This window comes from Mastacembelus armatus, chromosome 16, assembly GCF_900324485.2.
Source record: "Mastacembelus armatus chromosome 16, fMasArm1.2, whole genome shotgun sequence".
NCBI classification, from domain to species: Eukaryota; Metazoa; Chordata; class Actinopteri; order Synbranchiformes; family Mastacembelidae; genus Mastacembelus; species Mastacembelus armatus.
Genome location: NC_046648.1, coordinates 13,498,482 through 13,521,878, shown reverse-complemented (window position 1 = coordinate 13,521,878; position 23,397 = coordinate 13,498,482). Strand labels below are relative to the sequence as shown.

At 40.9% G+C, this 23,397-nt stretch overlaps 1 protein-coding gene across 5 annotated transcripts; it reads left to right on the top strand.

Moving 5' to 3' along the window:
* Positions 1 to 211: 211 nt before the first annotated feature.
* On the top strand, positions 212 to 23,397 carry ppox (protoporphyrinogen oxidase). Of its 5 annotated transcripts, none has more exons than XM_026293603.1 (14): positions 212 to 523; positions 1,407 to 1,484; positions 7,004 to 7,138; positions 9,079 to 9,108; positions 9,579 to 9,694; positions 9,987 to 10,119; positions 12,120 to 12,264; positions 17,770 to 17,963; positions 18,578 to 18,638; positions 18,907 to 19,025; positions 21,250 to 21,363; positions 21,742 to 21,891; positions 22,572 to 22,614; positions 22,697 to 23,397. In XM_026293603.1, the coding sequence occupies exons 2-14, from the start codon at positions 1,410 to 1,412 to the stop codon at positions 22,831 to 22,833; spliced, it is 1,452 nt and encodes a 483-aa protein (XP_026149388.1). In that variant the 5' UTR covers positions 212 to 523; positions 1,407 to 1,409; the 3' UTR covers positions 22,834 to 23,397. The 5 variants fall into 5 exon arrangements, with proteins under 5 accessions (XP_026149388.1, XP_026149387.1, XP_026149392.1 ...); XM_026293602.1 differs by having other exon boundaries at positions 1,407 to 1,493; XM_026293607.1 differs by lacking the exon at positions 1,407 to 1,484.

The following is a 23,397-nucleotide window of genomic DNA, read 5'->3' as shown; positions in this document are numbered from 1 at the left end:
TGGAAGGGAGTAATGATAGCTATATAATTAGTGTTGTGGTGGGTGGAAGGGTTCAAACCATGGGAGGCGATGTGTAGGTCATATTCAAGTACTGTGGTAATAAGTAATGACAGTAAAAAGGAAATACGACTATCCTGGTTCACAATCGTTTCAGAAGGTGGCGGTAATGCTTCATTGTTGGATACTCAACCTCTATTAAACACAAGAAGAAGAAGGAGAAGCAGCAGAAGAAGAAGGAGGAGGAAAAAAATGAAAAAAGCAGCAGCAGCAGCAGCAGCAGCAATAGCAATACTAATAATAATAATTTATTGAGGACATCGCTAAGTCTTGTTAAGGGAAACTTTCTTACGTCATTACGCTAGGAGGAATACTAAGTGAGGGGTACAGAGTTGGACATAAGAGCGGCTGGAACGCAAGCACGCGGACCACGGGATATTACGTGCTCCATAACAATTCAGAGCGCCCTTTTCTGAAAAACGCGACTTTAAAGTTTTTCTTCATCCTCTACACAGCAGTAGAACAGGTAACGTTATCTTAAAAACAACTAACCCTACGTTTCCTAGACTATAACGTTAGCCTACCTATCAACCCTGAACATGATTAACAAGAAGGTTCCTGTAATCTTTTTAAATGGCAGTTTAAGTTGTGTGAAAATTTTATTGTATATGTGAAACTTTTTCCTTATCTACGTAAGGATAAAAGTTAGATACAACTCTGCACTCAAGGCATGTCAAATGTGGACCAGATTATCAAGGAGACCGTAGTGTTCAATATACATTTACAGATTTGTGAAATTGCGGGAAAAAAATCCCAACGTTTTCAGCTTTCTAGTATTGCCACTCAACATTTTCGTTTTAAATTGAAAAACAGACTTCTCTTGTGTTTTTATTTTATTTTTCATGGCGAGATTATCTTTCTTACTTGAAAACTAAAGTCGAATACTTAGAAATGCAATGTTTAATATAGTTTCTGTCCTCAAATTATCCCCTTCACTAAAATAATTTTTCAGACTTCTGACGATGCTTTTATTGTGTCGTGAGGAAAACATTTTTATGAAAATCTCTGACAAAGCACATTAAATATGAAGATTAAGACTGCACGCACTTCAGTATTTTATTTCTTTAGTTTTAATTGTAAAAACTAAAGTCATTGTACAGTCATTGACTGTACAAGAAAAGCCGTAGAACTCCTCTCAGCCGATTTTTTTTTTTCTGCTATAAAGGTGAACAGTAAGACACTGGATGACAGTTTACATGGCTGATAAACTAACTCCCATATCACAGTCAACAGCTGTCAGTTACTAGGCGCACCCTGCCATAGCATATTGATTCTGCTCTCCTCTCAGTTCTTCTGAGTCTGTGTTAAAATTCTTATGGTTATTGGATGTAATTTGTGCTTGCAATCAGCCAATGAGAAGTATTGCAGTCCTTGGAGGTGGGATTGGGGGTCTAGCGGCATCCTACTACCTGTGCAAAAGCCTCCAGGTAACCAAGGTAAGAGACACACGGTGTTATTAGTATTATTATGCAAATAATATTAGAAAAAGAAGGCAGAAATAGGGGGGGGGGGCATTGTGCTTAACTACTCGGGATTATTCCATCTTCTACATAAAGGAGGAATGGCTGCCAAATTTTAGTAAATCTTTTACATGAGCCTCATCATGTCATTCAACCATTAATGGTGGGAGAGCGGTGAATTTTTTTTTTTTTTTAGGTCCCAGCGCAGGGACTATTATAATTGCTCAATGGGCAAGGGATGAATGGGGGGGCTTTAGGCATCGTCTAGCGTCTACCCACCCCGCCGTGACGTGGCAATGCGCGAGACCTTTCCGAAAATGTATAATACGCGGGTGCCGGGAGGGCGTGGGCCTGGAAATCGTTAGAAATATTCTAGAAATATTTTTTTTTCGTTATTATTCTTCACGTTCCGCAACAGCCTCATATTTGTCCCCCTGAACGTGTGTGAAAACTCACCAAAATTTGCATGCCATTCAGAATTGCATGAAAATTTTATATTTTATGTGTTTCATAAACGAACTCAAAAGAATGGCTCTTCAGCGCCCCCGACAAAAGTGAAAATACATTGCGCCTATGGGAGGTGAGTGTATTTCATCGCACAGTCACCAGCTTTTGCATGTTTCACACGCATGGTCGGATTTCAAACGGACCAATTGATGAATTGTAGACTTCACTGGCCTGAACCCATGTGACTTAACAAAATCACAATACATGCAATAGCACCCCCCTATGTACTTACACTTAGTTTGTCAGAACTGTACCAAATTTGGCACAGAAAGTTAACTTATGGATTCTGTATAATTCTAAAAAAAGTAACTTTGCAATAAATATAGCAATCATTTGGAATAGAAATTAGAAATTCATTGGAATCACTATTTTCAAAGAACTGGTTCTTCCTGTCAGTGATGGGGAAAGTTGGCCAGGGTTTCATGTCTAGTATTGTTTGAATAAGAGCTGTCTTAAAGTTGTGCTTATATAGGTCTTCATACATTTTAGTTACTGATACCCCTAAGTAGGTGAAAATAGTTTGAAGTGACATTTAGCTTGCTTTAATGTAAACAGGTAATGTGAGACCCTTAGTCGTGTTTATTTTACGCAGTGATACCCTTAATTTGGTTTCTTATCAAATGTTCTTATGAAATCCAGTAATGATTTGTTTGGCATACAGTACACCGGGAAAGTATTCACAGCACTTCACTTTTCCCACATTTTGTTATGTTACAGCCTTATTCCAAAATTGATTAAATTCATTGTTTTCCTCAAAGTTCTACAAACAATACCCCATAATGACAATATAAAAGAAGTTTGAGATCTTTTCAAATTTATTAAAAATAAAACATGGAAAAAATTACATGTACATAAGTATTCAGTCTTTGCAATAACACCCAAAATTGAGCTCAGGTGCATCCTGTTTCCATTGATCATCCTTGAGGTGTTTCTACTAGATTGGAGTCCACCTGTGGACTTTCCGGATTCACTGTAGCTTTGTGAGATTCCTAGAAGCAGACAAGGTCATTGGCTTACAGTTTCTGTTATGAATTTGTCCTTCCCTGCTAATATCTCAGGCCGTTGTCATTAGTAATGGTACCTTTTTGTGTTTTTCTTGTTTTCTGCATAAATTGGTCATCAGATTGTGATCTGATTTATTCAATGCACCCATTAAATACACAAAAGGCAATGGAGGCAGTAGTGGCAATAGTGCTTCTTGTAGCTGTGGATAAGACCTGCTCAACATTTGAGTGAAATTTGGGACCATTCATCATTACAGAACTGTTTCAACTCGGACATATTCTGGTATAAATGGCTCTCCGGAGGTCATTCCAAAGCATCTGTTTGGATTCACTTAAATTTATTTATATAGTGCCATACCACAATAAAATCATCTCAGAGCTCCACAGCTTGCAACCACCCACCCTTACATTATGCTGAAAGATAACATAATAAACTTGGGAATTTATTTTATAAACTTGGGAATTTATTTTACCCTCCACAATGGCAAGCTGTCCAGGTCCAGATGCAGTGAAGCAGCCCCAAATCATGATGCTTCCCCCACCATACTTCATTGTTCGTACACAGTTCTCTTTGATTTTTATGCCATATGTAGTGCTGTGTGTTTCCCAATCACTTTATCCTTTGTTTTATCTGTCTACAAGACATTTTCCCAAGAGTTGTGTGGAGTGCCAGGATTGTCTTTGGTAAACATCAGCTGTGTTGCGGTACTTTTAGGAAGAGTCAGTGGGTGTTTTGTCATGCTTACCATGTCTGCTCAATCTTTTGCATTTGTTTGACTCATTAACAGAGATGTTCACCAGCTTCAATGTATGTACAGTGGGTACGGAAAGTATTCAGACCCCTTTAAATTTTTCACTCTTTGTGTCATTGCAGCCATTTGCCAAAATCAAAAACGTTCATTTTATTTCTCATTAATGTACACTCAGCACCCCATCTTGACAGAAAAAACCAGAAATGTAGAAATTTTTGCAAATTTATTAAAAAAGAAAAACTGAAATATCACATGGTCATAAGTATTCAGACCCTTAGCAGCGACACTCATATTTAACTCACATGCTGTCCATTTCTTCTGATCCTCCTTGAGATGGTTCTGCTCCTTCATTGGAGTCCAGCTGTGTTTAATTATTGGTTGGACTTGATTTAGGAAAGGCACACACCTGTCTATATAAGACCTTACAGCTCACAGTGCATGTCAGAGCAAATGAGAATCATGAGGTCGAAGGAACTGTCCAAGGAGCTCAGAGACAGAATTGTGGCAAGGCACAGATCTGGCCAAGGTTACAAAAGAATTTCTGCAGCACTCAAGGTTCCTAAGAGCACAGTGGCCTCCATAATCCTCATATGGAAAAAGTTTGGGACGACCAGAACTCTTTCTAGACCTAGCCGTCCAGCCAAACTGAGCAATTGTGGGAGAAGAGCCTTGGTGAGAGAGGTGAAGAAGAACCCAAAGATCACTGTGGCCGAGCTCCAGAGATGCAGTAGGGAGATGGGAGAAATTTCCACAAAGTCAACTATCGCTGCAGCCCTCCACCAGTCGGGGCTTTATGGCAGAGTGGCCCGACGGAAGCCTCTCCTCAGTGCAAGACACATGAAAGCCCGCATAGAGTTTGCCAAAAAGCCTCTGATCTGATGAGACCAAGATTGAACTTTTTGGCGTTAATTCTAAGCGGTATGTGTGGAGAAAACCAGGCACTGCTCATCACCTGCCCAATACAATCCCTACAGTGAAACATGGTGGTGGGAGCATCATGTTGTGGGGGTGTTTTTCAGCTGCAGGGACAGGATGACTGGTTGCAATTGAAGGAAAGATGAATGCGGCCAAGTACAGAGATATCCTGGAAGAAAACCTCTTCCAGAGTGCTCAGGACGTCAGACTGGGCCGAAGGTTCACCTTTCAACAGGACAATGACCCTAAGCACACAGCTAAAATAACAAAGGAGTGGCTTTGGAACAACTCTGTGACCGTTCTTGACTGGCCCAGCCAGAGCCCTGACCTAAACCCAATTGAGCATCTTTGGAGAGACCTGAAAATGGCTGTCCACCAACGTTCACCATCCAACCTGACAGAACTGGAGAGGATCTGGAAGGAAGAATGGCAGAGGATCCCCAAATCCAAGTGTGAAAAACTTGTTGCATCATTCCCAAGAAGACTCATGGCTGTACTAGCTCAAAAGGGTGCTTCAACTCACTACTGAGCACAGGGTCTGAATACTTATGACCATGTGACATTTCAGTTTTTCTTTTTTAATAAATTTGCAAAAATTTCTACATTTCTGTTTTTTTCTGTCAAGATGGAGTGCTGAGTGTATATTAATGAGAAATAAAATGAACTTTTTTGATTTTGGCAAATAGCTGCAATGACACAAAGAGTGAAAAATTTAAAGGGGTCTGAATACTTTCCTTTCCCACTGTAAGTCTTTAACTGGAGCATTATGTGTTGTGCCTTTTGGAAGGACCTTGGCTGGGCTCCCACTTTTATGGAGTGTAGATGGTAAAATTTTGATGTAGGGCCAAAAAAATTAAGATTTTTTTTTCAATTAATTTACATATATATTTTTTGTTATAAATGATTTACCATTTTTATTTTTTTCTGTGTACTTAAGCTTGAGGCTAAACAGGATAAAAATAGTATCATTAAAACTTAAAATTTTTTCCCTAGTAACACCAACAAAATAATAAACATCACTAGCAAGACTTATCTTTTACAAATTGTAATGATGAAGAATTGCGCTAGTAGTACAGGTCATAGCCTTTCAAGCTGTGTGGCAGTAACAAAAAGCAGCACTTGCAAAGTGTCAATATGCATTTGCTAAGTAAAAATAACAGCAAAAATTGACAAAGCTAATATTCGTTGCTGTTTAGCTGTCATTTTAGAGTTAGGAGTGGGGTTGTCATCAGAACCTCAGAAATCCAGATTGACCCAGGGGCTCAAACATCTGTTGTGGCGCTACTTTTATTTCAAAAAGAGTTTAAGGACATTACACAACATCACATCAGACATTGCTAAACTATACCCTTTCAATATAACTGAAGTAACATAACTTTTTTTTTTTTTTTGCTATTGTTTCATCATCATTAGTCAAGCTTGTTGACTGGCAAAATTAACGCACAATGGCAAATCCAAAGAAATAAAATGGTTTAGTGTCAAAACTGCAGAGAACTCCCAGCCACACACAGTTTTGTGAGTAGGACTTTTTTTAAATTCAAAACCAAAAAAAATTAATTAATCAGCTTATTCTGACATATTACTCAGCCCTAATTTGATGTATCATGCTTTTTGTATGTTGTCAGAAAAATAACAAAAATACTGCTAAGGGTGATACAAGGGTCTTCCTTGTGTTGTTGTAAAGTGCTTTATAAATAAACTTTGATTGATTGATACTGCTATGAAGAAATACAATAAAGCTCTTTTAAAATCCGTCTGCATTTAAACTGCAATGACACCCATGCTAATATAACTTTGACACTGACAAATATTAATGGATGTCTGCATCAGCTAAAAGTTGGAAGTGCAATGTTGTGGAACTTTTAAATCCCAATACAACGACAGGATAACCCATCCCTATAATATTTAACACATTTAATATTTGAGTAAAATGATTGAAAATATATTTAATATGTAATATTTAATGTAAGGAAACTTGGACCTTGATTATGGAAGTTTTATGGACTATTTATTCAATTTGCAATTTGTTTTGCAATTGGCAATTCAATATGCAATTTCAACATGCAATTTGGAAATCCGCCTTGCCATTTGGAAAATTAAAATGCAATCCATTGGGGGCACTGAGACCCCAAGACTAACACCAAGAACCCTCGGCAATTGATTTTGCTTCCATTTAATTGTCACCATGCTCTTTTTGTGTCGGTGAATAAATCTTCCATACTTGAGTCTTTCTTACCACATTCTCCTTTTTAGTCAAGTCTAACATTCAGCTGAACTTTGCAGAGTTTGTCCTTTATTTTTTTTTAAGGTTATTGTCTTGGAATCTAGCAGTCGTTTTGGAGGTTGGCTGTGGTCCACCAGAAGGTCAGATGGGGCAGTGTTTGAACATGGACCCAGAGGAATTCGGCCTGCTGGGGCAGTGGGACACAACACACTCAATATGGTGAGTTCTACCATAATAACGAGGTTGTAGTAGGGGGGCTGTGTTAATGGATGATTTTCTGTCAACATATTTTGAAAGCAGTAATGAATAATGGTGGACTGTTATAAACTGACTGTTATAAATAGCACTGTTTCTTCAGTGGGCTACTTGCCATGTGACTCACAGGCTGACCAAAGCAGTGAGCACAGATGGCAGGCAAACAAGCTAACACTAATGTTAGTAAGTGCCACAGGATTATGAGGGTGGGGGGCTCAGACATAACTTACCTTCAGTCTGCTAGGATGCTGTTTCATCTTTTCCAAGGAAGTTAAGGAACACATCACATCTTTCACTCTGTGGATTAGAGAAATCGCAAGAGTCGACCATTAGATCTTAACGACCCTCACCTGTGCTCACTTCTGTTGTTTACCTAATGAACCTAGTTAGGTGAAGTGAGACCAACCTAAATGTTAAATTTGAAATTACATACCAGCTTTCCCTCAGACTGGCGAAGCTACTTGGATGAGTAGTGAAATGTTTCGACCTAAAAACCAGAAGTCCAGTTGCCATGTATCAACACTGCCCTCCAAAAGTATTGGAACAATGAGGGCAATTCCTTTATTTTTGCTGTAGACTGAAAGCATTTGGGTTTGACATCAAATTAAATATAAGACAAGAGACCAACATTTCAGCTTTTATTTACAGGTATTTACATCTGAATCTGATACACAACTTCATTGCATTATTTGTAGCAGAACATCAAATTTTTAGGTGAGCAAAAGTATTGAAACAGATAGACTTAAAATAGATTAAAGTAAATAAGACTTAATATTTAGTTGCAAATTCTTTGCTTGCAATACCAGCATCAGTTCTTCTTTTGTGATGCTTTCACTGCAGCCTCTTTCAGCTGTTGTTTGTTTTGAGGGGTTGCTTCCTTCAGTCTCCTCTTTAGCAGGTAAAAGGATCATTTTCAGTCTACAGTGGAATTGGCCTCACTGTTCCAATGCTTTTGGAGTGGAGTGTAACTTCAAATGGGCGACTGAGAGTATTCATAGACACAGAACAATAGGTTAATCTCCTTCACATGTTTCAGGTCTAACAGGAAAACAAAAGACAAGTAACAATAAACAACTTCAGCAAACTAGCTAATGAAAAAAACACAACCACAACAAAATAGTGTCATAGCAGCATACTTCGATTTAACTACAGGTGCATCTCAATAAATTAGAATGTTATCAAAAAGTTGATTTATTTGTTATTCAATTCAAAAAGTGAAGCTCGTATTTTGTTTGTTTTTATTTCTTTTAATTTAATGAAGTTGTTTTAATGAAAATCCAAAATTCAGTATCTCAGAAAATTACTTAGACCAATAAAAAAAAAAATGAAATGAACACAGAAATGTTGGACTACTGAACATGTACAGCACTCAATATGTCGTCGGGGTTCCTTTTGCATGAATTACTGAAGCAATGTGGCGTGGCATGGAGGCGATCAGTCTGTGGCACTGCTGAGGTGTTATGGAAGCCTAGGTTGCTGTGATACTGGCCTTCAGCTCTTCTGCGTAGTTAGGTCTGGTGTCTCGCATCTTCCTCTTCACAATACGCTATAGAATCTTATGGCAATGTGGGCAGATGCCAAGTCCTGCTGGAAAATGAAATCAACATCTCCATAAAGCTGGTCAGCATAAGTGCTCTAAAACCTCCTGGTGAATGGCTGTGCTGACCTTGGAAGAATTTACTTTCATCTGAAAAGAGGACTCCTTGTGAATCTCCCACAAGTTGTTGAAGAGGCTTCGTTTTACAATTCTCTCAAGGCTGGGGTTATCTCTGTTGCTTGTGCAACTTTTTCTACCACTTTCTTTTTCTTCTATGCAACTTTCCATTAATGTGCTTGGGTACATCACTCTGTGAAGAGCCAGCTTCTTTAGCAATGACCTTTTGTGTCTTACCCTCCTTGTGCAGAGTGTCAGTGATCGTCAAGTCAACTGTCAAGTAAGTAGTCTTTCAAAATATTCGAATTTTCTGAAATACTGAATTTTGGGTTTTCATTAGCAGTAAGTTATAATAATCAAAATTAAAAGACATAAACGCTGTGTGTAATAAATCTGTGTAATAGGAGTATGAATTACTGAATCAACTTTTTGTCTATTTCTCCCCTCTCCTCACATCTCATGGAACATGTATACTCACTCACAGAGCAGCCACTTCCACCTACACAACAGCACAAAACAGTGAAGCATGGAGAAGCTATGCCCTCAGTAGGGACAAGAGAGTATAGCAGTCATGGTGCAGGACAATGAAATGCATATGAGAAGTGACTGCTTTTCCTTTCTTTTTTGGGGGGCAGTCTAATCTGCCAAAAGAATAGAAGGGAAAACTGATTGTTATGGGGCAGTTCCAACAGTGAACTGGGGGATACCAAAAATAATTTCTTTAAGTCTAATGTGCGCATGTGCATGTAGGTGGATGACCTTGGTCTTGCAGGGGAGATTTTGCCAATCACCCACAGTCATGCTGCCTCCAAGAACAGATATCTATATGTTAATGGACAGCTCCACAGGATGCCTTCAGGAATAAGGTTTGTGTGTGTGTGTGTGTGTGTGTGTGTGTGTGTGTGTGTGTGTGTGTGTGTGTGTGTGTGTGTGTGTGTGTGTGTGTGTGTGTGTGTGTGTGTGTGTGTGTGTGTGTGTGTGTGTGTGTGTGTGTGTGGGGTAATTCCCAACCTCTGTCAAAAAATACTCCGAACCGAACCAAAAACCGTGACCAAAATCCTGAACAGGTTTACCTAAAAAGTGTTTTTCCATCACTTTGAGAATTAAAACTTACTTTGTTTTTGAGTTTCATTGCTTGTCTTTCCATCTTTCTTTTAGTGGGCTTTTGCGGAGAGTCCCACCCTTCTCTCGTCCCCTCCTGTTGAGTGTTGCTAAGGAAATCCTGGTGAAGAAAGGCGTGGGGGATGATGAATCTATTCATTCATTTGTTTCAAGGAGGCTGGGAAAAGAGGTGAGACGAAGAATTTAACAATGATCTTCATTTACAGTGGGTACGGAAAGTATTCAGACCCCTTTTAAATTTTTCACTCTTTGTGTCATTGCAGCCATTTGCCAAAATCAAAAAAGGTCATTTTATTTCTCATTAATGTACACTCAGCACCCCATCTTGACAGAAAAAAACAAATGTAGAAATTTTTGCAAATTTATTAAAAAAGAAAAACTGAAATATCACATGGTCATAAGTATTCAGACCCTTTGCAGTGATACTCATATTTAACTCACATGCTGTCCATTTCTTCTGATCCTCCTTGAGATGGTTCTCCTCCTTCATTGGAGTCCAGCTGTGTTTAATTAAACTGATTGGACTTGATTAGGAAAGGCACACACCTGTCTATATAAGACCTTACAGCTCACAGTGCATGTCAGAGCAAATGAGAATCATGAGGTCGAAGGAACTGTCCAAGGAGCTCAGAGACAGAATTGTGGCAAGGCACAGATCTGGCCAAGGTTACAAAAGAATTTCTGCAGCACTCAAGGTTCCTAAGAGCACAGTGGCCTCCATAATCCTCATATGGAAAAAGTTTGGGACGACCAGAACTCTTTCTAGACCTGGCCGTCCAGCCAAACTGAGCAATCGTGGGAGAAGAGCCTTGGTGAGAGAGGTAAAGAAGAACCCAAAGATCACTGTGGCTGAGCTCCAGAGATGCAGTAGGGAGATGGGAGAAAGTTCCACAAAGTCAACTATCACTGCAGCCCTCCACCAGTCGGGGCTTTATGGCAGAGTGGCCCGACGGAAGCCTCTCCTCAGTGCAAGACACATGAAAGCCCGCATAGAGTTTGCCAAAAAACACATGAAGGACTCCCAGACCATGAGAAATAAGATTCTCTGGTCTGATGAGACCAAGATTGAACTTTCTTTCGTTAATTCTAAGCGGTATGTGTGGAGAAAACCAGGCACTGCTCATCACCTACTCAATACAATCCCTACAGTGAAACATGGTGGTGGGAGCATCATGTTGTGGGGTTGTTTTTCAGCTGCAGGGACAGGACGACTGGTTGCAATTGAAGGAAAGATGAATGCGGCCAAGTACAGAGATATCCTGGAAGAAAACCTCTTCCAGAGTGCTCAGGATGTCAGACTGGGCCGAAGGTTCACCTTTCAACAGGACAATGACCCTAAGCACACAACTAAAATAACAAAGGAGTGGCTTCGGAACAACTCTGTGACCGTTCTTGACTGGCCCCGCCAGAGCCCTGACCTAAACCCAATTGAGCATCTCTGGAGAGACCTGAAAATGGCTGTCCACCAACGTTCACTATCCACCCTGACAGAACTGGAGAGGATCTGCAAGGAAGAATGGCAGAGGATTGTTGCATCATTCCCAAGAAGACTCATGGCTGTACTAGCTCAAAAGGGTGCTTCTACTCAATACTGAGCACAGGGTCTGAATACTTATGACCATGTGATATTTCAGTTTTTCTTTTTTAATAAATTTGCAAAAATTTCTACATTAAACACAGCTGGACTCCAATGAAGGAGCAGAACCATCTCAAGGAGGATCAGAAGAAATGGACAGCATGTGAGTTAAATATGTGTCACTGCAAAGGGTCTGAATACTTATGACCATGTGATATTTCAGTTTTTCTTTTTTAATAAATTTGCAAAAATTTCTACATTTCTGGTTTTTTCTGTCAAGATGGGGTGCTGAGTGTACATTAATGAGAAATAAAATGAACGTTTTTGATTTTGGCAAATGGCTGCAATGACACAAAGAGTGAAAAATTTAAAGGGGTCTGAATACTTTCCGTACCCAGTGTAGATAGATGACTACAGCAGTCAATAATTTCACTGTACAAATAGCAGTATTATTGTATTAAGATTTAAAACAGGTTACTGAGATTTTAAAATTTGAACTTAAATTAATATTTTCTAATGTCATCAATTCTCTTATCTGGTCAAAAATATTCGATTGTTTCTATATTATTTTTATTTTCTTTATTTTCCTCTAGCTTGCAGACATTGCTGCAGACAGTTTGTGTCGTGGTGTGTTTGCAGGGGACTGCAGGAAGTTGAGTATGCGCTCTTGTTTGCCTCTGTTCTACAACGCAGAGCAGCACAGAGGTTCACTGCTACTGGGCCTAATGCTGGGTTCAGGTACAGTTCAAACTGTACTCTACTTGCTACCTGACGTCAACCTTTTGTTGCAACTTTCCCATTTGATTTTGTGAGTGTACATGAAAGGATGATACCAAAATTAAATATTCACATACAGTTGCATGAGAAAACATTTTAATATAGAAATAACGAAGAGCCTAATAGACCTCAATTCAGTTCAATTCAATTTATTTGTATAGCGCCAAATCACAATATAAATCATCTCAAGGCACTTTACAGATGATTCAAGAGCTACTTTAGTAGAAGGTTCATTTATTGCAGGTGTTAGGTAAATTCTTTTAACAAATTGACTCAGAGGACGAACGACAGTTTATATAAGATTATATAGAAGTTTTACTTGCAAGGAGTAACAGTCACACAGCACCTTAGGACAGCATGAGGGGCACTGGCTGCTTGCAGCCCAACACATCAGTTTTCATGGTAACACAATACTGTTGAATTTTATCTCTAATTGTTGTGATTTTATTTGTAAAGAAACTCATAAAGTCATCACTGCTGAGAGCTAAGGGAACACTGGGCTCAACAGAGCTGTGCCTTTTTGTCAGCCTGGCTGCAGTGCTGAAAAGAAACTTGGGATTGTTCTTATCAGAATCAGAATCAGAATCAGAATGAGCTTTATTGCCAAGTGAGTGTGCACACACACACACACAAGGAATTTGTTTTGGTACAGGGGGGGGGGGGGGTACTCCAGTGCAAACAGACATAAATACAAATGCTACAAAGGGTCAAACAGTAAACATAAATGCTACAGAAATGCTACAAAAAACTAAAGACTAAGAGAAAAATGCACAGATAACCTGAGAAACAGGATGAAAGGGGAACTAATTGGTGTGCAAAGAGCAAGAAGGTGCAAGTGTCATAGTGCAGGTGGTGGAAGGGAATGGTGGAGAGCTACGAGTTTAAGAGTTGGATGGCCTGAGGGAAGAAGCTTCCTTTGTGCCGGGCTGTCTTGATGTTTGGAGCTCTGAAGCGCCGGCCAGACGGTAAGAGCTGGAAGAGGTGGTGACTCGGGTGGGTGGCATCCAGAGTGATTTTCCGAGCTCTTTTTCTCACTCTGGAGGTGAACAGGACTTGGAGGGTGGGTAGGGTAACACCGATGATCTTCTCAGCGGTCCGGACTGTCCTCTGAAGTCTTCGGATGTCTGATTTAGAGGCAGAACTAAACCAGACAGTGATGGAGGAGCACAGGACCGACTCGATGACCGCTGAGTAGAACTGGGTCAGCCGCGTCTGTGGAAGGTTGAACTTCTTCAGCTGGCGCAGGAAGTACAACCTCTGCTGGGCCTTCTTCGTGATGGAGTCGATGTGGAAGTTCCACTTCAGGTCCTGAGAGATGGTGGTGCCCAGGAACCTGAATGACTCCACTAGTGCCACAGTGCTGTTCATAATGGTGAGAGGGGGGTGGGTGGGGGCGTTTCTCCTGAAGTCCACAACCATCTCCACTGTTTTGAGCGTGTTTAGCTCCAAGTTGTTGTGACTGCACCAGCGAGCCAGCTGCTCCACCTCCTGTCTGTATGCAGACTCTTCACCGTCCTGGATGAGACCAATGACAGTGGTGTCATCTGCAAACTTCAGGAGTTTCACAGAGGAGTCACAGGAGGTGCAGTCGTTTGTGTAGAGGGAGAAGAGCAGTGGGGAGAGAACACACCCCTGGGGGGCGCCGGTGCTGGTGATGCGGGAGCCAGAAGTAAATTTCCCCATCCTCACTAGCTGTTGCCTATCCGTCAGGAAGCTTGTAATCCACTGACAGGTGGAGTCAGGAACAGAGAGCTGGGAGAGTTTATTCTGGAGGAGTGATGGGATGATGGTGTTGAATGCTGAGCTGAAGTCCACAAACAGAATCCTTACATAAGTCCCTGGTTTGTCCAGATGTTGCAGGATGTAGTGCAGCCCCATATTGACTGCATCATCCACGGACCGATTGGATCGGTAGGCAAACTGCAGGGGGTCCAGGAAGGGTCCAGTGACGTTCTTCAGATGGGCCAACACCAGTCTTTCAAAGGACTTCATGACCACGGATGTCAGAGCCACTGGTCTGTAGTCGTTGAGTCCTGTGATTTTTGGCTTCTTGGGGATGGGAATGATGGTGGAGCGTTTGAAGCATGCAGGGACTTCACACAGCTCCAGTGATCTGTTGAAGATCAGAGAGAAGATGGGAGCCAGCTGGTCAGCACAGGTTCTGAGGCATGATGGTGAAACCCCATCTGGTCCTGGTGCTTTCCTTCTCTTCTGCTTCCTGAAGAGCCGACACACATCGTCCACACTGGTCTGAAGTATCAGAGCGGGGGAGAGGGGGTTGATGGATGGAGGTGTTAATGGTTGCTCTGGAGGACAATCAGAGCGGGTGGGGGGTGATTCAAATCTGCGATAAAACTCATTCAGATCGTTCACCAGCGTTTGATTGCCTATTGGGGAGGAGGATGGAGTCCTATAGTTGGTTATTGTCCTCAGGCCTCTCCACACTGAAGCAGAGTCGTTAGCTGTAAACTGGTTTTCCAGCTTTTTGGAGTAGCTCCTCTTAGCTGCTCTGATCTCCTTATTCAGTGTGTTCCTGGCCTGATTATACAAGACCCGATCACCACTTCTGTAGGCATCTCCTTTGGCTTTACGAAGCTGTCTGAGTTTTCCAGAGAACCATGGTTTGTCGTTGTTGTATGTTAAGAAGGTCCGGGTGGGAATGCACATGTCCTCACAGAAACTGATGTAAGATGTAACAGAGTCCGTGAGTTCATCCAGGTTTGTGGCAGCAGCTTGAAAAACACTCCAGTCAGTGCATTCAAAGCAGGCCTGTAGCTCCTGCTCTGTTTCCCTGGTCCATCTCTTGACAGTTCTCACTACAGGCTTAGCAGATTTAAGCTTTTGCCTGTATGTTGGTATGAGGTGGACCAGACAGTGGTCAGAGAGTCCTAAAGCTGCTCTGGGGACGGCGTGATATGCATCCTTTATTGTGGTGTAGCAGTGGTCCAGAGTATTCCCCTCTCTGGTGGGGCACTTGATGTGCTGCCTGAATTTTGGCAGTTCGTGGCTCAAGTGTGCTTTATTAAAGTCTCCGAGGATGATAAAAACAGAGTCCGGGTGTTGCTGCTCCGTGTTTGCGATCTCCTCAGCCAGCTGATGCAGCGCGTCGCACACGCGCGCTTGCGGGGGAATGTAAACACTGACCAGAACGCACGAGGAAAACTCCCGCGGTGAGTAGAAGGGTTTACAGTTAATGAAAAGTGCTTCCAGGTCAGGACAGCAGATCTTCTTCAACACTGTTGCATCTGTACACCACCTCTCATTGATGTAAAAGCATGTCCCACCACCGCGCGATTTCCCCGTTGCGTCTGAGTTGCGGTCCGCTCTGATCAGCTGGAATCCGGGCAGATGGAGCGCGCTGTCCGGTATGGCTCCATTAAGCCAGGTCTCCGTGAAACACAGAGCAGCAGAGTTCGAAAAGTCCTTGTTTATCCGGATAAGCAGGTGTATTTCGTCCATCTTGTTGGGTAGCGAGCGGAGATTCGCCAGGTGTATGCTGGGCAGCGCTGTCCTGAGGCCGCGCTGACGAAGTTTCACCAGCGCATCAGCGCGCTTCCCGCGTTTGCGCTTTCTGAGAAGCGCAGCTGCTCCGCCAGCTAAAACGCTCCACAAAACGTCCGAATGTGCAAAAATTGGAGGAAAAATATCCTGGGAGTGCTGCCGAATGCTTAGCAGTTCAGCCCGAGTGAAACTTAATAAGTTACAGAAACAAAGTGCAGGACAAACTAACAAAAATAACAAAACAACTGGAGAGCTCCAGACCGAGGCAGCCATCCGCGGCGCCATCTTGAACTACATATTTTCCTCTATTAGTGATGAATAGTATGCAGTTCTGTCTTTACGGAGAGCTTTTTTATATGTTAATAGAATGTTTTTCCAGGCTAGATAAATTTCCTCTAAATTTGTGGAACGCCACTGCCTTTCCAGCCTTTGTGATGCCTGCTTTAAGGTACGAATATGTAAATTGTACCATGGGGCTAATCTCCTCTGATTCACTAAAGTCTTTTTCAGAGGGGCCACATTATCAAGCATTTCACGCAGTGAGGCTACAACACTGTCAACAAATATGATCAATTTGGTAGGGAGTGGGATTGAGGCAGCTGCCCTCCACTGTGTTGGCACATGGAAATAAAGATGGAATAATTTTCTTAAATTTATTAAAAGCGTTGTCAGATAAACATCTGCTGTAGTGGAATTTTCTTCCAAATGCTGCATGATCCATCATCTTAAATTCAAAAGTTATTAAAGAATGATCTGACAAAATAGGATTTTGGGGGCAAAACTATGAAATGTTCAATATCGACCATAGGTCAGAACAAGATCAAGGGTATGATTGAAACAGCGGGTGGGCTTGTTAACATTTTGAGTGAAACCAATTGAACCTAATATCAAATTAAATGCAGTGCTGAGACTATTATTTTCAACATCTACATGAATAATCAGTTATCAAATCATTTACTAACAGAGATTTAGATGAAAGAGACCTGATATTTAATAATCCACATCTGACTGCTGAGATGATTTGTATTGTGATTTGGCACTATACAAAAAAAAATTGAAATTGAAATTGTTCTGTTTTTCTGTTCAATAAGAGGAGTGGTCTTAATTTTTATTAGGTTTTTATGAATAGCTCCTCTTCTGTTAACATCTGATTTATTTGATTTATATGTTCGAGGGACAGACACAATCTCTATGACCTGCTAGTAGCTGTACTGCTTGGCTGCATTAAAGAAAGATGTTATCAAATATAGACAAAAAATTATTAAATTATGAAAGAAGGAATCTAACACAGCTGCGAAGTGTGTAGTACCAAGTATATGTACACACGCAATTACAGCTGCAACAACAAATTAAAGCTTACCCTCCCTTGCTTACTCAGGAAAGAGGAATAATCTGTCCTGATTTGAATAGACTAAAATAACCAGAATGGTTTGCTACTGTTAATCCTATCCTTTTATGAGTGCACAGGTTTAGAATTGGTTCATCATTAAGTAACATGATTTGTGAAAAGACTATAGTGATACACAACTATACAACAGCAGCTTGAATTCAAAAGGAGGACACATTTGAACTTTCCCACATTGTGCACATGTGAGTAGCAAGTAGACCTTAGTTGATGAAAACACAAAAAACATGCAGATAAAACCTTACACTAGAGTGTAATCAATCTCTACTCAAGTCTCAAGCAAGGATGTAACATTGCGCTTCACAAAAGTGGTGTGTATGGCTCCTGATATGGGAAACACTTTAAAAGGAAAACACTTTAACATTAAGATCAGCCCATCATGTTATATATTGCATTATATATATTGCATTGTGTTTCACTGTACTGATATAGTAAAGTAGTAAAGAATGATTTCTATCGTGTTTAGCAACAAGGAGGTAAGACTGTATGCTGATTCAATGAAGACTAAGACAAATTATGGCGATCTACTAGACTCGTGTGTCTGAAAATCTGCCCTGCAGGTCCCAGTCTGGTGGTCCCCCCTGGCCCTCTGGCTCAGAGATCTGTTAAAGAGTCATGGGCCCAGTGGTCTCTGAGCAGAGGAGTAGAGTCCCTTCCAGAATCAATCACTAACTCCCTACAACAGAGTGGAACTGTGCAGCTTCACAGAGAGGCAGCTGTTAAACAGATTAGCCCTTCAGCGTCTGGTTGGAAGGTTAGTGAAAAAACTACATTTACCTCAACCTGATTATGAATGTGATGTTATTGAGGATTTAACTGGTTTAGCACAGTCTGTCATCCCACATCTGCAGAACATAATTTTCCCCTCTAGGTTTATCCTATATTATCATATCATATCGTATCTTATCTTATTGTTCTTATCGGAAAGAATTATACATTTTATTAACGCAGCAGTAAATTTTGAAGTTCTGCAGTGTCTGCAAATTATTTTAATAATGTTAATTTTTGCATCATGAATCAAAGGATAGCAGTGTTGATTTTTCTAGAATTTTATAGAATGCCATAAAGCTTTGTGCAAAGGTTTATGATTCTCAAAACATGACGTACACTGAATTCCTTTGTCTGAGGGTGTAAAAGAAAAAAAAAAAAAGGCTAAAAATCAAAAATGACAACTGTTCATTGGATTACAGAGATTCACAATTCCTAAATGATAAATCCTAATTTTTCAGAGGACTCCCTGGCCATTCCACCACTGGAATACTAATTCTCTGATTTTAGGTCAACATTTTAATTAAAGAAATGTGTTAGACTGTTTAGTTCTCCTATACTTTTTTCATTTAGCAGCTTTTGTAATATGTTTGTGTCCAGATCCATTTGGAGGATGGAGTCATATCAGCTGATCACATCATCTCTGCACTGCCTGCTAAAGGTAATTAGTGGTTAAAGTATGACTTTAATGCTTTGTCTTACATGAAATAAGTCATGGCCCTTAGTGTCCAGTTGTAACCACCAAGAGCTATGCTTATTTGAACTACATTTGCAGCACCTGTATAATTCTTCAATATTTGCCTAAAGTAGTCACTGATTAAATAGGTTAAATCATTTTTTTTACCCTATTACCTAAATTGTGTAAATTTAATTCCTGCAATCACACCCTGTATAAAGCAAGCACTTCTCTTTGTTTCCCTAACCCTCAGCCCTCTCCTCAGCCTTGCCCTCCACTTGGATCCCTCTCATCCAGGAGCTGCAGGACATCTCCACAGTAACAGTAGCTGTTGTAAATCTGGAGTATGACGGTTCCATCCTTCCTGTAACAGTGAGAACTACACTAGGACACACATACAGAAAACTCTTTTTGAATTCTGAATGGGTTTTTGTAAGGGCCCTTAAATTAAAGTATTTAAAAGCAGTCGATTCATTCACATGTGCTTTGTGAACTTGGAGAAGGCATTCGACTATGTCCCTCATGACATCCTGTGAGAGGTGCTCCAGGAGTATGGGGTCCGGGGCCCTTTTCTAAAGGCTATCCGGTCTTTGTACAACCGTGAGATTGAAAGATGAATCGGTGCATTTGCAGCAGCAATTCAGTCGATATACTGGTCCATTGTGGTGAAGAAGGAGCTGAGCTGAAAGGCAAAGCTCTCGATTTACTGGTCAATCTACGTTCCTGTTCTCACCTATGGTCATGAGCTTTGGGTCATGACCGAAAGGACAAGATTCTCAAATACGAGAGGCTGAAATGAGCTTCCTTTGCAGGGTGGCCAGGTGCTCCTTTAGAGACAGGGTGAGGAGCTCGGAGTAGAGCTGCTGCTCCTCCACATTAAAAGGAGCCAGCTGAGGTGGTTCAGGGATCTGTTTCGGATGCCTCCTGGGCACCTCCCTAGGGAGGTGTTCCAGGCATGTCCCATCGGGAGGAGGCCCCAGGGAAAAACCCAGGACACGCTCGGCTGGCCTGGGAATGCCTCGGTGTCCCTCCAGAAGAGCTGGAGGAAGTGACCAGGGAAAAGGAAGTCTGGACATCCCTGTTTAGGCTACTGCCCTCGTGACCTGGCCCCAGATCAGCGGAAGAAAATGGATGGATGGATGGATTAATTAAAAACAAAATCACAAGCCATCAAATTAGTATCACAATTACACTCTGAAATGTACTGAGTTTGTGAATTTCCTGAAAAACATTCTTGTCCTTTTCACAAAAAGTTGATGATAATATGTGGCACAAACAAACTTTTGAGAGGTAGCACCAGGCACATTCCCCTTTTGTAATAGCATCTTTCACCTTCCCCAGGTGACACCTAAAAAATTACACACATCATTGTGGCTCTGGTGATATGTAATCATATTTTGAGTGACTATTGTTGATGAAAATGATCAAAATAAATATAGCCACAAGCGGCGATGACCAGGAGAACTGCGAACCGCCTCCCTAGCTGACCGCCTCAACGAGCAATCTGCGGCCGGCACTGACCCCGAATCGCGTTGCCGGCCGCTTCACCAGGAGCCCTTCAAACAACAGCAGGATTCAGAGCCAGGAAGCCGAGGTGGAGGATTTTTTCAGGTTAATGTGCGTTTAAGAGACAGACAGCGAAACACTTTATATCTACATGGTAACCACAGAAGCAGTGGTAAACAGACGCACATTTCCAGATGTACTGAGGCACAAAACCACACAGACACACGTATTAAGACATTAACAAACATGTTCAGCCACACAAACCATTGCACACACCCGTGGACACATGCAGACCAGCAAATCTACACATCACAGTGAAAAGAGTCTTGTCTCTCATAAAACCACAAGATTTATTCAATACCAAGGTCAAACCGTGGTTCCAGTCACGTCACTGGGAGCCCTTTAAATGAGAGCAGAATTTGAACCCGGAAAGGTGAGGTGTGGGATTTTGTAAACAGCCGCAGAGGGCACATTTCTGAGCCCACAGTGATACAGGCACATACAGACACAGAAATGCAAGACGGCAGCAGCAGCAGGCATTTTTGCATTAATTACATTTTCCACTATGCACCTGTTAATGAAATAGAATGGTGGCTCTTGGTCAACGTCACGGCAACAGCATGGAAATTAGAGCATGAGTCCAATTGGCTTTTTTGATCGGGATGCTGGAAAGGATTTTTCTGCCAAATTAGGTACCATTCTGACAAACTAAATGTTTGGCTCTCCATGCATTTTCATCTCACAGTGTAGATCTCATTGAAAAACAATGGTGGCTGTCTGCCATCACCAAGATGCCCTAAAGCATTTTTCTGGCAAATTTGGTACAGTTCTAACAAACAAAATTTCAGTTCTCCATTCAAATTTGCAAGTCATTTAGAGGGGGCGCCATTGCGCCTATTGTGACTTTGTTTAATCACGTGGGTACAGGCTCATGGGGAGTATAAGTGATTAAAATCTGACAACAAAGCAGCTGAAGATATTTATTCAGCTTAGTCGTCTCTTGCATGTTGAAAAATTATAATAGTCCCTGCGCTGTGACCTTCGGTCGGTGCTTGGGCCTAATAAAACCTCTCCCTGTATATGTTTTTAGGGTTTTGGTCACCTGGTTCCATCGTCAGAGGATCGGGGTTTACTCGGGGTGGTCTACGACTCTGTTTTCTTCCCTCAACACAACAGACCCACTGGACAGTCTACTAGATTGACGGTAGACTCACACAGCAACAGTCTGTTTTCCTTTCAAAGTGTTTCCTATAGCACAGTATAGAACAGTCTTTTGTGCTTGGCTAGCCTTACATATTTGTTAAGGTATGGTCACTGCAGAGATGACTGGTTATGCCTGTCTTGGGTTTAGGTTAAGGTAAGGTGAGTTATAAATTAAGAGAAACAGATGTCATTTAAACATTTGATCTGTTGATCTCATCAAAATATTGTAGCTTTAAGCAAAATATTTCTGCATGTATCAACATACAGTGACAGAACATGTATGCAGTGTTTCGCTGTCAAGAAACATGTCTTTATGATCACAAGTTTCTTTATGATTCCACAAGACTGACCTAAGGTCTTTCATGTCAATGTCTTCTAGGTGATGATGGGTGGGGCCTGGTTTCAGGAAGTATTTGGGGCTCCAGAAGCAGTAACAGAGGAGCTTCTGTTAGCAAAAGCCACTGAGATAGTGAGCCGCCACCTAGGAGTCACCATACCACCCAGCTGGAGCCGGGTGGCTATACAGAGGGTAGGATAGGATTTTGTCTGGGGACGTGAAAACGCCAGCAACCTTTGCACTATAAATAACAACTTTACAACTTGTTGTGATCTTAGACATTTCTCAATATATCATTTATGGATTTCTATCATGCACCTTATTACTCTTCTTTACTCTTTGTATTGCCTTGTATTGTATTTTCTTATTGCATTTTCTGTGTTCAATGTGAACTGTTTTTTTAATAGTACATAGCAGCAACACTGTATTGTATGAATGACATGTGACGACATATTTGGTTAAACTAGTAATCTGCCTTTTTACATGCTTTTCTCTTACCTGTGGACAAAGTATGGCAGATCCCTTGACTCTTCAGTTTGAGAATGTGACTCACCTAAAAACACAGGGGATATGGGGATATTTTGTTGTACTCTGACTAATGAGGGTCAGGCTTTTGACCATTATTTTTGTGCAGAAGATTTCAGAACTCTGAAAATAAGTCAAATTCCAATTCATGTTAGTAGTGTTCTCTATTGTTAGTTTTTTATAAATTTTTCTAATATATTTGCCATCTATTAACAGATACTGTATGTTTGTTTTGCCCCCTGGCCTTTATATTGTTGTTGTTGTTGGTAATATTACCTATAAGTTGAACTTTCCTTCAGGAATTAAAAAGGTTTATCTTAATGAAATCATTCATGTTCTTTCATCAGGACTGTATACCTCAGTATTATCAAGGACACTTTCGGAGAGTAGGTGAGTATTGATTTATGTTACATATAAAAATGATACATTTGCAAGATGTGGTGAAAGATTACTTTGTTGTTTGCCTTTTCAGAGTCCATGCGTAGCTTCATAAAGAAGAACAGTCTTTCGCTATCTCTGGTTGGTTCCTCTTATGATGGTGTGTCAGTCAATGACGTCATCTTTAGTGGACGGACAGCTGTGGAGGAGTTGTTAGGAAGTGGTGTTTGACAGAGCTGCTTAATACTTGAACATGACAACACCAAGTGTAACATGTTGCTCTGCAGGTGGATAAAAAAGAAGTTTCAAGGAAAAAAAGCAGTGTCTTCACATTTTGAATTGTCAGATTTATAAAGGGAGACAATCACTGTTTGTTTCAGTATGGCATTTGAAATTTATGTAACACAGTCATTTATGTATCATCAGTGTGACAGACCACACCCTACAAACATGAACACCAGTAACAATCATCTTTCTACTCATGTCTCTTAGTGTTGTACAAGCACACATATTTTGCAGCTTTGTACTAATCTGCAGCAATATTGTGTGTCAGCTGTATGTCAAGTGTAAATGGTGAGAACTGAACTTGTTTTTTCTTCTATAATACTGTCACCTGAAACAGGGACCAGTTTATCTGTTGCTACCATAATTCTCTGCCTTGTGTCCCTGATGTTTTTTGTTTTAATTTTAGGGTAGCCAACACATTGTCTGATTCAAATTATTATTGCTTTCTAAAGCCTGTAATTTCCATACTGATAACTTGCAATTTTAAATAAAGTCTTATTGTCCCGCCAA